Source organism: Bos javanicus, chromosome 8, assembly GCF_032452875.1.
Source record: "Bos javanicus breed banteng chromosome 8, ARS-OSU_banteng_1.0, whole genome shotgun sequence".
Classification (NCBI taxonomy): domain Eukaryota; kingdom Metazoa; phylum Chordata; class Mammalia; order Artiodactyla; family Bovidae; genus Bos; species Bos javanicus.
In genome coordinates, this window is record NC_083875.1 from 72,171,202 (window position 1) to 72,187,512 (window position 16,311).

At 40.0% G+C, this 16,311-nt stretch overlaps 1 protein-coding gene across 5 annotated transcripts in view; it reads left to right on the plus strand.

Moving 5' to 3' along the window:
• The first annotated feature begins 855 nt into the window (after positions 1-855).
• Positions 856-16,311, plus strand: part of LOC133252880 (disintegrin and metalloproteinase domain-containing protein 28-like) — a 125,352-nt gene continuing 109,896 nt past the window's right edge. For 2 of the 5 annotated variants that reach the window (XM_061425862.1, XM_061425863.1), the window contains exons 1-3: positions 859-1,101; positions 9,979-10,082; positions 15,694-15,770. In XM_061425862.1, coding sequence (XP_061281846.1) covers positions 1,050-1,101; positions 9,979-10,082; positions 15,694-15,770 — 233 coding nt within the window. In that variant the 5' untranslated portion in view covers positions 859-1,049. Of the gene's footprint in view, positions 1,102-9,978; positions 10,083-15,693; positions 15,771-16,311 lie in introns of all 5 variants that reach the window. The other 3 variants (XM_061425860.1, XM_061425861.1, XR_009738116.1) reach the window with 2 other exon arrangements.

The window sequence follows — 16,311 nt, forward strand, 5'->3', positions numbered from 1 at the left end:
ATCTTAAAGGCTTCCCCTAACCCTTCTTTCCTGGTTGTTATTGATGATATGAATACCCTTGGGGAGCTCAAAAGCCTTGAGCTTATAGAGTCATACATTCTTATTTCATGATAGCTTAAGTTCCCCAAGATCACTATTGTGGAAGAAGAGGCTAAGGATAAAAGATAATGGAAAAGAGAATTTTACATAAATTCACACTGTAGGTGTTCCATGGTGCCCTAAATGGAAAGGAAACTCTACGATATCATGACCTACTTCTTTTTCATATTCTTTTCCCTTATAGTTTACTACAAAATATTGAGGAGAGTTCTCTGTGCTGTACAGTAGGTCCTTGCTGGTTATCTATTTTATATATAGTAGAGTGTACATTGGAGAAGGCAATGGCACCCCACTCCAGCACTCTTGCCTGGAAAATCCCATGGACGGAGGAGCCTGGTGGGCTGCAGTCCATGGGGTCGTGAAGAGTCGGACACGACTGAGTGACTTCACTTTCATTTTTCACTTTCCACTTTCCTGCATTGGAGAAGGAAATGGCAACCCACTCCAATGTTCTTGCTTGGAGAATCCCAGGAACGGGGGAGCCTGGTGGGCTGCCATCTATGGGGTCGCACAGAATCGCACACGACTGAAGCGACTTAGCAGCAGCAGCAGCAGACTGTACATACAAGTATATTTCTTATACAGATAATAAATACACATATTTGTCAAGCTACATTGAAGCCATTCTCCTGGTGGCTTCTGGGAATATAGAATTTTACTGGACAGGGACTACTTTTAAGTGGGGAACATGGGGAAGGACAGAGAAACAATAGCATAGGATAAAGGGACCTTGGAGCCAGGCAGCAGCCAGAACTTCCGCCTGCTGTGCCATTGTCACAGGACCACAGCTCCAAGGTTGTGCAACACCTTTAGTAAACACTTCCTGAACCAGAGACAAGAATGAACCCTGGGGTTTCAGTCTGTCTCACTTGAAAGGAGGAAGGGGCAGACCAGGAGGGCAGTCTGCTTGAGTGAGAAGAGTGGATACCAGGCTCCTGGGAGCACCCAGAATGTGGCAACAGCTTCTTCTGATGGCCACCTTACTCCTTGCTCCATGTCCAGGTAGGCGTTTAACTCCTTTACAGATTCTGTTAAATACCTGCTTGCTTTTCATCTTCTCCCAACAGTTTTTTTTCACCAGCTTTACTAACCAGTTTGGCAGGCTTAATCTGTTGTTTTGGGGGGCTCTGACTGATATAAATAGTATAAAGGAGAAGCAAGGGGACTTTTTGATCACTATTTACACATCTAATCTGAGAATAGGAAAGTCAGAGGGGAGATTTCATTCACCATCATTTAACCAATGAATATGATCTTTGAGTTAAAGAATGGAAGGCCTCAAAATCAACCTTGTCATTTTTAGAGTAGTTAAGATGAGACAGATTTGACTGGTTATTACAGTGCAGGAGGCTTCAGAAAGTATCCGTTATTATTGTTGGGGCCAGTTTGACTCTTTTCATTTCCGTCACATTTTTGTATTTGTTGTTCAGTTGCTCAGTCATGTCCCCGACTCTTTGTGACCACATGGACTGCAGCAGGTCAGGCTTTCCTGTCCTTCACCATCTCCCAGCATTTGCTCCAACTCATGTCCATTGAGTCAGTGATGGCATCCAATCATCTCATTCTCTGTCGCCCCTTCTCCTCTTGCCTTCTTACCCCTTTTTATATTTAGTCCTCTCATTATTGGTGATAATAAATACATTGAATTAGAAATAAATATGATGCATTAGAAATAAACATTTCATATTTATAAAGCACTGTGATATTACTTAATAAAACAATGCTGCCATTAAGCTTAAGTTGATCATTCACTTCCATTTTTCTGGTTAGATCAAACATTTGTTGATTGAAAAACAGGCACAAATAAAGCTTCATTCACAAATTTCATATTGTGCCTTTTTTTCAATCAACAATGATTTTAGTGCTTTTCTAGATATGGGAAAATGCAAGAAATTAGGCTTATAATATCTTCCCCTAAAAGTATCTAACTGTCTGAAGGTCGGTTCTGCTAGTTTCTCCCAGAGCCAAGTGTCTCATTTCTCATCTTTGCCCTGAACTCTTGTTTCAGGCTATATATTAAAGATCAGTTACTACAATGGCTAGTGACTTCATTCTTGTGCTAGATGGCAAGCAACAATTTTTAGTTTAAGAATTAAAAAATAGGGACTTCACTGGCAGTGCAGTGGCTAAGACTCTGCACTCTCAATGCAGGGGACCCTGGTCAGGGAACTGGATCCCACATGCTAAAAGTAAGAATTGGGGATGCTGCAAATTCTGAGTGCTGCAAATAGGACCTAGCACAGCCAAATAAATATATTTATAAATATATGTGCGTGCATGTTAAGTTGCTTCAGTCCATGAGATTCTCCAGGCAAAATAACTGGAATGAGTTGTCGTGCCCTCTTCCAGGGGGTCTTCCCGACCCAGGGGTCGAGCCCAAGTCTCTTACATATCTGGCATTGGCAGGCAGATTATTTACCACTAGAGCCACCTGGGATGCCCTTGTATGTTAGATCGGATAACATACTTACTTTGATTATTTCTAGCTCTAGAGCTTACTGAAGTCAGCACATTAGCTTCAGTGCCTGAGACTCCTTTCCTGAAAACGTTTTCTTGGGTTTTAGAATGTTTGTTGGGACCTAGAAATGAGACTAACTTACCAACAAGAAGGATGAAGTTAGGAAGGGAGAGGCTCTCCTACCCCTTGCACCCACTCAGTACTTGTTACTAAAAATTATTTTCCTTTTACCCTGGTTTCTGATTTCTTTTCTAGACCTGGGAAGGTTTTACATTATATCCTACAGTATAGAACAGTGCTAGGCAAGAAAAAAAAAAAAGGAAAGAAATTTTAAAAAGAAGGCATGTATGTATACATATAGCTGATTCACCTTGCTGTGAAGCAGAAGCTAACACATTATAAAGTAACTATACTCCAATAAAAATTAATTTAAAAATTGTGCTAGATATTTAAATTATTGACTTAAAATTCCTATTTTTTAAAAATCAAACTTACTAGACACCTTCTTTTCCCACACTTTCTGAAAATACAATCACTAAAAACCCTCTGGGGCCCTTTGCTTGGTTGAAACATAAGAATTGTTTGTGTACTAGCCTTATCCAACAGCATAAAGATCAATCTGGATCCATGAACAGAATAGTTGACACTCGGTGCCACCCACATTATAGCCTTTTTGATGAAACTGGGCATCCCAACTGATTCTCTTCCCGTATCTTTGCATTCACAACAATTGCCCCAAGAGACATAATATTTTTAGAAGTTGTGTCTAAAAGTATGATATCTCTGAATGCTTGGTGATGGGGGACCAAGGTTCTGAAGTGGCTTTTGTGAGGATGGGGAGGAGAGTCCTTACAGAAAGCTCCCCTGACCCCATCTTCCATCTGGGACAGAAAGCTCCCTCTCTTCTTACCTTCCAATGTGTATTTTCAAGAGTGTTTCTATGGTCACTGAAATATCCTGATATCATTCCCATATTAATTTCTTTTCCAGCCAAATGTAAGAAGTAAAACAATTTTCATTTTCCCATCTCCTTTTGCTTGTTTGTTCATTTGTTTGTTTCTCATCACCCAGAGAATAAACAAGAGCCACTCCCAGCATACTTTTGCCCAGTTCTTAAATATGTGAAGTTTAAAAAATGAAGTAAAATCAGGCCAACTGTTTGTATTGAGCTTTACAATCTCTCAAGAAAATAACTTAAGAGATTTCCTTGTGGAAAGGGGGAAAAAATTTAAAGAATGTGGCAGGTACTTGGGGGTGAAGAATTGAGACCAAGGAGAAAGGTCTTTATTTCAGGAGAAAACCCAGGGAATACAGTACCTTTTGAAATCATTTTACTTCACATTAGCAATTTCTTATCGCTTTCATCAGGTAACTAGAAGACCGAAAAGAATATCTGTGATTTAATCTTAATAACCAAAATTATAGACCTAATTAGGATGTGTTTTTTCCTTTAGTGTCTGTACATTTTTTATTACATAAAGTTTAAAATCATCAGATAGTTTGATGGGCTACAGAGAATTCCAGAACTTAAGTCAATGTCATTGCATAAACCCTAATTCAGGGCTTAACATCATGTGTTTAGTTTGGAAAGATACTTCTTTAAACAGTATCTTTGAAAAAAAAAGAAAATATCAGTATTACATACAAAAGGGCTAAACTCCAAAATGCCCCATGCATATTAAAAAATAAAGTAGACTTCCAGATTAATGTCTGTTTTATTAATCTTGTAAACAAGATTTAACTTTTCTATAGACAGAAAAGAAGTGCCAGTGGTAAAGAACCAACCTGCCAATGTAGGAGACAAGACAGGGCTTCGATCCCTGGGTTGGGAAGATCCCCTGGAGGAGGCTGTGGCAGTCCATTTCAATATTCTTGCTGGAGAATCCCATGGATAGAGGAGCCTGGCGGGCTACAGTCTATAGTGTGGAAAAGAGTCAGACATGACTGAAGTGACTTAGCACACACACAAGTAAAGACAGAGAGAGGGAGTGAAAGAGAGACAGAAACAGGAAGGAAGAAGGACAGGAGGGAAAATTCTAGATTAAAAAAGGTAGAGAGATGTGAAAACTAAATAAAATACCTGATCCTCGACTGGACCCTGCAATGGAATGAATAAAATACCAAAAAGGATATTGCTGGGTCAATTGACAAAATTGAAATATAGATGATAAAGTGTTGGGTCAGTGTTAAGTTTTAAAAATTTGATTGTTTGGCTATGGTGGTATAAGAGAATATTCTTATACTTAGGAAATATTGAAGTTTGTAGGAATAAAGAATCATGGTGTATCTAATGTAACTGCTGCTGCTGCTGCTAAGTCGCTTCAGTCGTGTCCGACTCTGTGCCACCCCATAGACGGCAGCCCACCAGGCTCCCCCATCCCTGGGATTCTCCAGGCAAGAACACTGGAGTGGGTTGCCATTTCTTTCTCCAATGCAGGAAAGTGAAAAGTGAAAGTGAAGTCACTCAGTCATGTCTGACTCTTAGCGACCCCAAGACTGCAGTCTACCAGGCTCCTCCGTCCATGGGATTTTCCAAGCAAGAGTACTGGAGTGGGGTGCCATCACCTTCTCCGAATGTAACTACTCATCCTCAAATGGTTAGAAAAAATTGTATGTATATGTATATATACACACACATGTATATAACATATGTATATATGTGAGAGACTGAGAATATGCAAAATTTTCAGTAAGAACAACCTCAAAATATTGGTGGCTTACAAGAATACTTTATTTCTCACTCATCAGCATGTTTTGAAAAGGGTGAATCTGTGAATCAGGTAAATCTGGGCAAAGGATGTTGTTTGAACTATTCCTATTCTTGCAAGTCTCATATACATTTGAATTTATTTCCAAATAAAAAGGGTTTAACAGTCCAAAAATAAAAGATTTAACTTATCTAAAACTATTAAACAGTGTAAATAATGATCTAACCCAACCCCAAATAACAATTTTCTTTTTTGATCCAGTTCTGCTAGTTAGAACTAATCTAGTTTGTGAGTTCTGTGATAGACAGAAAAGCAAGTGTTGAAATGAATTAATGGAAACATATTGTGTTTTGTCTCAGATTTGTGGAATTCCTGGATGGCAGTTAGTTGTGATCATTCCACAGGCTTCAGAGTAATTAGCCTGATGTTCTTCAGCTGGGAGGAGACTGCAGTATCTCCATCACACTTAAGGACGAATGAGCCAAATAACACCTGGGTCCATTGCCTCTTCTTTCCTGCTGCATAATTAGTTATATCTCAAGTCTCATTCTTTCAGGGGCCTTCTTGGTTTCAGAAAAAGAAGGACCATTAAGGGAAATTCTATCTGTTTTCCTTAGAGATGTCCAGTGTTGTAAGAGCATTAAGAACTAGAAATCTGTTCACTTCAAACTGAAAAAAATACAAGAGGTTGCTGGAAGCTTTTGAAAAACTCTGGTAGTTTAGTTTATTCATTGATTTAATTTGGTTGTCCATTGGAAGTGTTTGGCCATCAAACAAAGAGTTGGAAAGACATTTCTCCACAGATTTACACATTTAGACTTCACATTAAAGAGTCAGTTGATGATTTCTGATTTCATGAAATGTTAGAATTTGGATTACGAACTGGGTGCATGGAGATCAATGTGGACATCAGAGAAAACTTGTGCTGGGTGGATTTGCCTGTTTCCACTCACCACCTCTGGTGGGGAGCATGTGAGTGTTATCACCCTCTGCTTTTATAAAAAGAATTAGTTGAATAGTTATTTTTTTATGACCTGAGGGCAGCTTGGACTAATATTCCCCATCAGAATAATGTGTATTATGATTGTATAATGTATGCATTTTTCATGCAGCATTTTTAGAAGAGTTACTCTGGTTGCAGCATTGGTGGAATATGTGGCTTCATGAGCTCCACATTAATGGGACTAATTGTGTTGATCGGACACAATCACCAGACAGCACATGGGTGCCTTTGGTGTATTTATACACAGAGTAATGGGAAGCTGTAGGGAATTGTGTTGCTGCTGCTGCTAAGTCGCTTCAGTCGTGTCTGACTCTGTGTGACCCCATAGACGGCAGCCCACCAGGCTCCGCTGTCTGTGGGATTCTCCAGGCAAGAACACTGGAGTGGGTTGCCATTTCCTTCTCCAATGCAGGAAAGTGAAAAGTGAAAGTGAAGTCGCTCAGTCATGTCTGACTCTTAGTGACCCTATGGACTGCAGCCCACCAGGCTCCTCCATCCATGGGATTTTCCAGGCAAGAGTACTGGAGTGGGGTGCCATTGCCTTCTCCGAATTGTGTTGCTACCATCAGTTAATTTCTGGATAGAGTAATGTCTGTGATTTTTAATAAGCTGCCTAGATTTGTCATAGATTTTCTTCCAAGGAACAAACATATTAAAAAGCAGAGACATTACTTTGCTGACAAAGGTCCATATAGTAAAAGCTATGGTTTTTCCAGTAGTCATGTATGGATGTGAAAACTGGACCATAAAGAAGGATGAGTGCCAGAGAATTGATGCTTTTGAACTGTGGTGTTGGAGAAGACTCTCGAGAGTCCCTTGGACTGCAAGGAAATCAAACCTTCAAGGAGATCAGTCCTAAAGGAAATAAGTCCTGAATATTCATTGGAAGGACTGATGCTGAAGTGGTCAGTACTTTGGCCACCTGATGTGAAGAGCCAACTCATTAGAAATGACCCTGATGCTGGGAAAGATTGAAGACAGGAGGAGAAGGGGACAACAGAGGACAAGATGGTTGGATGGCATCACTGACTCAATGGATATGAACTTGAGCAAGCTCTGGGAGGTGACGAAGAGCAAGGAAGCCTGGTGTTATGCAGTCCATGGGGTCACAAAAAGTTGGATACAACTTAGTGACTGAGGGACTGCACAACAGCAACAATGACAATTTTCACTAGATGGAAAGAAAATGACTGATTTAATATTCCTCTAAGATTTTGAACTTCAGTTATGAACTTTTAAAACTAATGCTATTATTTTCCTTTACCAAAAATTAACTAAATAAAAATAAAAGATGCCCAGACTGCTTGAACTGTCCTTAGAGATCATTTAATTTGACCACTTTTTCTGAACAATTAAAAAACCCAAACTAAATCCAAAGTTAAGGTAAGTGTTGATGTCATGGCTTTAAGTGTTTTGGGAATGTTTTTAAGGGTAAATCTTGAGTTGGTGAAAGAAAAGCCATTTCATTACTTAAGCACTCCATTTTGAACCCAATGAGCTCTTTGCCAATTTAATCATTTTTCCTATCCTTCAGAGTTAAATGCAAATGGCTCTAAGAATGGTCAGATGAATGAAAAACACCCTAAAATGATAAAACAAAATCAACATCACTAGGCAATTTTGGAAAGTTTCTACTTTAGTTTCTGAAGAAACTTTGAAAAAATAAACACTTTTCTTCTCTGGAGCACCATTGGGATAGGTGTACACTCATGCAAGTTGATTAATGAAAAATACTGTTTTCTTTGCTATAAGATCAGCCACAGTCACATAAATTTGTATTATCATAGCATTTAGGTTTGCCTATTTTTATTTATTTATTTTTATTATTATAATTTTTAAATTTCTGGCTGCCTTGGGTTTTTTTCCCAACACGTGTGGTCTTAGTTCCCTTGTCTCCTGCATTGGCAGGCTGATTCTTAACCACTGGATCACCAGGAAAGGCCCTAGGTTTACCTATTTTAATAAGCTAAGAATACCCTCTAGTCATTTAAAGCCTTCGAAGTCACAGTTAGGACCTAACTTCTGGGTTGGCCAGAAGTTTCAAACCAAGTTGTATACCTTGATTTCCCTGTACTTACATTCTGTGCTGAACCATGTGGGCAAATAAAAAAGAAAATAGAAAATTTTGTGTTAGCTTTGGGAAATCTGAATTTCTCTAAAAAAAAAAAAAAAAAAAGAAAACTTCTAGAAGCAACATTGATATGAGATCTCAAGAAGCAGATAGAAAATTGAAGCTTTCCAATTCTCTTTCAACATAACTGCAGGCTCAAAAATTTTCCTTCCTGACCAGTGCTAGTGTTCTAATTGTCTGCTTCTCCAATTTCCTTTTTTTTTTTTTTTTGGTTTAAACAATAGAAGTTTATTTTCTCACAGTCTGGAGGCTGAAAGTCCAGGATCAGTTTCTACAGGTTCGGCATCTCCGGAGGTCTCTCCCCTTAACTTCCAGATGGCTGCCTTCCAACTGTGTCCTCATGGGCTCTCCTCCGTGTATCCACATGTGTGTGTCCTACTTCCTCTTCTTTCAAGGACACCACTCGGGTTAGATTTGGATGCACTCTAATGGCCACACGTTAGCTTAATTGCCCATTTAAAGGTTCTATTTCTGAAACAGTAAGTTCTGCGGTACTGGAGACTAGGGCTTCAACATATGAATTCTGAGAGGATGCAACTCAAGCTGTAACAGCACCAAATTGTACTCCGTGAGGTCGTGACGTAGCATCCCCACAAGCAATGCCTGGAGAACACCTTTCTTCACAGCCTCAGCAACCAAGTACATTGCCCAACGTTGGAATTGCTGACAAACACCGAGATATGCCCATCTCAGTGTAGCTGTCTCTGTAAATTTTTTGCTGAAGTATGACATGTATGAAGTAAACTACACAAATCTAAAGGCCCCATTAATTTCTCCAAAGTGAACATGCATGTATATTCCCTGCCCAAACCAAGATGGGAGATTGACCTTGTCCTGGAAGCCTGCCTCAAGCCCCCCTCAGTCACTTATTCCCTCCCAAGGTGACACTCATCTGACTTCTATCACCCCATTCTGTGAACCTCTTTTTTGAACGTGATATAAATAATATATTACTCTGCTTTTTTGGTATTTGTATGCAAAAACATGAAGGTTTGTTTGTACTGCAAAAGTGAGCCCAATCTATGGAGCTGGTACTGGAGACTTTTCCTACTGATTCAGTTTCTTTCCCTAGTGAAAAATATTGCTGTTGAAAAACCCAACAGAAATATACTTGAATCTGAAGTGGCATCCATTCATTATTTAATTTTTATAACACTGTAGTTTCAGAGTGCTTCAATTTGATCATTCTGACACTGATTAGCTTTCTGGAGGATTAGTTTGATTCATTCTCTCCTGTCCTGGTTTTGTCTGTACTGTTGGCTTCATTCCTCTAGGGGATCCTAGAGGCAAAGAGAAGTGGGGACATTCCAAAGAAATATGTTCACCAAGCTGAGAAGCTCTGGTAAACTTTCAGTGGAAAAAATTTCTGAAGATATAGGTTAAAGATATGAGAGAAAGAGCGGGTTTCTGCTTTTGTTGGTTGTTTCTGAGGTGGGCACCTGTATAACTCTCTCATATAACTCAGTTAAAGCCCCTGCCTGTGGTATCATTCATTAGCAATGCCATCAGGAAGGCCATTACCTAGTAGCCTATGTTAGTTCTACTTAGCTGAATCTTCTCTAACTCTTTTTTTTCTCAGTAAATTCTATAAAAGAGCTTCCAGGAGTACAAAACTATGAAGTGGTTTATCCCAAAAGACTTCATCCACGACATAAAAGAGAGGTCAAGGATCCAGGTCAACAGGTACAACTTTTTATTTAATAAAGAATTTTTAATATATATGCGCACACACATATATGGGCTTCCCTGGTGTTTCAGAGGTAAAGAATTCACCTGCCAATGCAGGAGACTCTGGTTCTAGCCCTGGGTTGGGAAGATCCCTGGAGGAGGAAATGGCACCCCACTCTAGTATTTTTGCCTGGCAAATTCCATGGACAGAAGAGCTTGGTGGGCTTTAGTCCATGGGGTTGCAAACAGTCAGATATGGATATACATACTTCCCTGGTTGCTCAGAGAGTAAAGCATCTACTTGCAATGCGGGATACCCAGGTTCAATCTCTAGGTCAGGAAGACCCCCTTTAGAAGGAAATGGCAACCCACTCCAGTTCTCTTGCCTGGAAAATCCCATGGACGCAGAAACCTGGTAGACTACAGTCCACGGGGTCACAAAGAGTCGGACATGACTGAATGACTTCACTTTCACGTTCATATATACATATAAATATATTTCATATATAAGTATACACATTTTTTGTAGATAGACATATACACATTTGTGTATGTTTTTGACCAATATTATTTTTATTAATCTTCATGATAACCCAACATCCTATTATTAGCTTTATTTTGATGCTAAAATTCTGACAGTTGAAACAAACTATCCAAGGTCACATAGAGAGCAAACTTTAATTACTTATGGCAATTAATAATTCATTCTGTTACTTTTAAAGAATTTTATACAGTATTTTTTATCTCCATCTATCTATCATCATCTTTAGATATATGGTGATGGTGGTTTAGTCAGTAAGTCGTGTCCAACTCTTGTGACCCCATGGATCCCTGCCAGGCTCCACGTACAAACAAAACTGTGAACACTAAAATTGAAGTAAAAAAATAAAATATTGTGGGTGAATGCATGCATAGATGTGTAGTAAATTAGGATTAATTACTGTAATTAAACACAAAATTTACCCTGCTTTTTTCAAAAGAAGTGGTTATTAAAGTTCGTAGAATTCTTGCCACTTGACAAAACACACATTCTCAGTCAAAAGACGGAAGCTGAAACATGATGATTCACTCCACAGCAACTTTCTAATTACCTACACCTGCAATTCTTTTGCTGAGAGCCAGGAAAATACAAATATATGAGATGGAAATAACTTTTACATCTACCTACTGTAAGATGAAACTCACTGGAAGACTTCCTTGGTGGCTCAGACGATAAAGCGTCTGTCTACAATGCGGGAGAGCCAGGTTCGATCCCTGGGTCGGGAAGATCCCCTGGAGAAGGAAATGGCAATCCACTCCAGTACTATTGCTTGGAAAATCCCATGGACAGAGGAGCCTAGTAGGCTACAGTCCATGGGGTCGCAAAGAGTCGGATACAACTGAGCAACTTCACTCACTCACTCACTCACTCTCTGTAAGATGAAACTCACTGGAAGTTCATATTCCCCAACTGGACAAAGTTCCTCACAGGTTATTCTTTCTGACACAAACACATGTATAACAACTAAAGTCAGAGAAGACTCTCTTTCCCAAAATAATAGTCTCTCAACAAAATGTTTCTGCTAAATTTATATAGGACCCATATGTATTGGCTTCTGTGTCAATATTACTTTCTTCAAAAGCTCTCTGGCAGTATCTTAAAAATGCCAGCTACCTTTCTTACTGAGTATTTTGAGGTGGAAACCAAGTTCTTGGAAATGATCTTGGTGATTTCTGTATTGAAACTTTTGGTCTTCCTTGTGCAAATAATTAATTAGCAATTACTTGAAACTTTGAGAATTTCTAATGCCTGACCTAGGGGACCTACATAGATCTCAATCTGAATTGATCACTTCTCAAGGCAATCTGCCTGCAGTGCAGGAGACACAGGAGATGTGGGCTTAATCCCCGTGTCAAAAAAATCCCCTGGAGGAGGAGATGGCAACCCAATTACAGTATTCTTGCCAGGAAAGTATCACAGATAGAGGGGCCTCATGGGCTACGGTCTGTGGCTTTGCAAAGAGTCAGATCAACTGAGCTCACTTAAGGCAAGATAGAGGACTCTTGTACTTATACAACTGTGCCCCCTGCTGGACCAGAGCAGTAAGGCACAAGCATTACCTGTCAGGTGTGCCAAGAACATGGCCCCATCTCTCTGACTTCATCACACTTGTCCAAGTCACTTAAGATTTGAGCTGGAATGAAGTAATCCTTTGAAAACTTTTCTGGAGGAGGCACTAATAGCCAAGGTAGAATTTGAAAGATTTTATTCATGATTGTATTCTTGATTGTATGTTACATACATGGCATAAAGAGGCGTGAATAAGCTTTTGTGGGATAAGTGAGCAAATAAAAAAGTAAACAAATAGATGAATGAATGAGTATAAGTGGAATACATTTCCTATATACCTGCATAGATGCATATTCAGCAAATACTTAGTCAAGGTCCCTGATGTTGAAACTTACATTCTAAAGTTGATCACTATTCTTCCTAGAATTCTGCCTTCAGATCACACACTTCCTTAGAGGCCAAAACCATCTTGCTGTCAGCCTATGACACAAAGTAGAATATCTGGCACCACAATGTGTGCCGTGCTTAGTCACTCAGTCGTGTCTGACTCTTTGTGACCCCATGGCCTTTAGCCTGCCAGGCTCTTCTGTCCATGGGGATTCTTCAGGCAAGGGTACTGGGGTGGGTTGCCATGCCCTCCCCCAGGGGATCTTCCCTACTGGGATTGAACTCAGGTCTCCCGTATTGCAGGTGGATTCTTTACAAACTGAGCCACACGGGGAAGCCCAGCACCACAGTGCCTCCCTATAGTGCAAACAATTTCAGACCTTACCTTGGTCCAACAGGGTTTCTAGAGCTTAGATTACCATATGTTATGATCACAGTTGTGCCATTAGAATTAAGAAACTCCCTGGACTTCTGCGGTTTCCTTGGTGTGATCGCTTGCCATTATCTGGTTCTGCTTCCATCCCAGAAGCATCCAGAACTATGACCTTCCCAATCCACCCAGTAGTCCTTGCCCATGGTGTTTCCTAGAGGGAAATTTTATTTATATATCCCTGTGCCCAGCTAATCTTACTCAGTGGGCTCCAAGTCATTTCTTTCTAGTAGAATCTCCAAATCAAGGTGCCAATTTCCTCCCCCAACCCCTAATTCAAAGCCTAGATAGACGAGAAATAAGACACACTTCTTACTAGCAGGCATTGTCCTTCACCATGAACTTCTACTTGAGAAATGCAGTTGTAACGTTACCCAGTCCTCACTCTCTAGTGCTCAGTCACTCAGTCATGTCTGACTTTTTGCCACCCCGTGGTTGGTAGCCCATCAGGCTCCTCTGTCCGTGGGATTTTCCAGGCAAGAAAATGGAGTGGGTGCCATATCCTTCTCTAGGGGATCTTCCTGACCCAGGGATCAAACCCTTGTCTACTGTGTCTTCTGCATTGGCAGGTGATTCTTTACCACTGAACCACCAGGGAAGCCCTCTTTCGCATAGTCTCTGGTTTTCTTCTTTGCTGTTTCCTTTCATCCATACCCTTTATGCTAATATCAGCTAAAACTTCCATTCCACAATTATCTTTTCTGAAATAACCTCCAACTAATATTGGGTTAACCAAAAAGTTCTTTTGGGTTTATATCAGAAAAACCCAAACAAACATTTTGGTCAACCCAATATTTTAGCTCACTATCCACCACAAACCTTCATGACAGAAAATAGATATTGGGAAGGCTCTTCTGTATGGAAGGTCAAATCTAGTATTCTCCTGATATTTTCATTCTATCTGGCCTTTCTTAAACCTGAACAAAAAGTTGTGACAATAATTCCCCATGACATTTGTTTTCAACCTTCAGGCTTTTTGCAGCTCCTGTTATTCATGAAAATGAACTCAATTACAACATCTTCCCCGCATTTAGACCCACAGTGTAGGATATTTATAGTCCTGGATTTTTAACACCAGATGAGCCTTCAAAAGCTGATCACTTAAAGGAAATTTGGGCTGAAATAACTGACCTTGGAGATGGCAAATCCCTGCGAATGGATGGCTCTTTCTTTTTGTAAAAAAACTTTTATTTTATTTATTATTATTATTTTGGCTGTGCATGGTCTTTGTTGCAGTGCACAGGCTTCTCATTGCAGTAGCTTCTCTTGTTGTAGAGCATGGGCTATAAGGCTTGTGAGCTTCAGTAGTTGTGACATCATGGGCTCAGTAGCTGTGACTCACAGGCATAGTTGCAGCTGCGGCATATGGAATCTTCTCAGAGCAGGGATCGAACCCGCGTCCCCTGCATTGGCAGGTGGATTCTTATCCACTTCACCACCAGGGAGGTCTAGATGGCTCTAACTTTCTGTTGTCCTTCGATGAGCTCAGGTCCTATTCCCTTTCTCAGGACAGGGAGGAGACAGGAAAGCTTGACCTTAAATGCAACACAGCAGTGGAAACAGTACTCAGCTCATAAGTGGTGCTCCATTGCATTTGGTCTGCCATATTGGATCTCTTTAATAATAACAATGTCCTGGCACTTCCCAGAGAATTGGTAGATATTATGTGCCACCATGGCTTATAATCCTGCTTTAAATCCTTCGATAGAGACCTGTCTCCTCCTGTATATATAAATCTAAACTTAAAAGAGTTCTTTTCTACACAGTGTACTAGAAGTGACATTGTCTTCTCTTTCTGAACACCTGAGACTGTATTTTCTTCCCAATGACCTCTTCCTGCCTTCAGGTACAAATTTGTGTTATTTTCCCCATATTCTGCCCTCCACTTAGCCTTGAGAAGACCTAGAGACCACATTAGTGAGGACTTCCTTGGTGGTACGGTAATAAGAATCTGCCTACCAATGCAGGAGATAGGGGTTCTATCCCTGGTTGGGATGGTTCCACATGCCACGTGCACCACCACTACTGATCCCATTCTCCAGAGCCCTTGGGCTGCAACTACTGAAGCCTGGGTGCCACGGAGCCCATGCTCCTCAACAAGAGAAATCACCCTGATGAGAATCTTGTGCACAGCAATGAAGAGTAGCCCCCACTAACCACAACTAGAGAAAGTGTGCCCAGCAACAAAGACACAGCACTATCAAAAAAAGATGTTAGTGAGAGGCTTGCAGGTCTTTGGGTCTGTGTGCATACTAGTTTTTCTTCTCAAACCACTTCCCCATGCTGCATCACCCGTTCAATTCATATCTTAGCTTCCCTTATTTCCTCAGGAAAGCCTTTCCTGCCCTTAAGATATCAGACATCCTACCCTGCTTCCATATTTATGCCTCTTATCACAGGCAACTCACTTTTATTGTGTCTTTTTCACAAGGCTATAAGTTTTCTGATAGTAGGTACCGTTTTTTCCTGCTTAGAAGCCCATTTCCAGAATTAAACGGTGTCTGGCATGTAACCGGCACTCAGTCTTTGTAGAATGAGCAACTGGATGGATGGATAGATGGCTTGGCATAAAGATCTCAGATAATTTGTCTATTCAGTTGGCAGTCGTTTGATTTGTTAAAAGTGACAGAAGTAGACATTTGGGATTACAGCAATTACTGGAGAAAGAAAGCAGGCATTGTTTCCAGTGATGAACATAGCCAAATGAATATGTGTATGTATGTTTTTAATTACCAATAAATGTTTGTGTATTTTTGCAGGAAAATTTTGAAACTGAATTGAAGTATGAAATGACGGTTAATGGAAAAATCGCAGTGCTTTACTTGAAAAAAAACAAGTAAGTGCCTTTACTTCTAATGTTATCCTCACCAACAACCAGTTAACATATCGAAAGTGTGCTAATTGAGTCTGTTACTACTTAGGGGCTCTTGGAAATCTTGGATATTCAGCTTTTACTCTCAATTGACCCAATGGGTTCCTTGAATATTTGTTCCTACTGAAGTAGTAGAGACACATTGAGTAAAACCACAGTTGACTAGTGTTCTGATAGTTGGAGTCATAAAACACAATGCAAGCAGACATATATTTTAGTAATTTCTATGAAATAGCATAGAGTTTTAAATCTTCCCATGCATTATTGCATTTTATTATTTTAACACTGAAAGATTAGCTATCAAAACATTTCGCAACTATTTTTATTAGAAAAAAGACATATATGTGTTAAATTCTAGAGCCAAAATTCAAGTCAGTGGTAAAATCAAAATTGGGGTCCCCTAATTGCAACACCAATTTGCTTTCTACCCACATCCACCAACCTTCCATGTTCTCAAACACTCCATTGTCTCTGATTCCTTCAGTCAGTTCATCTAAATTCAACA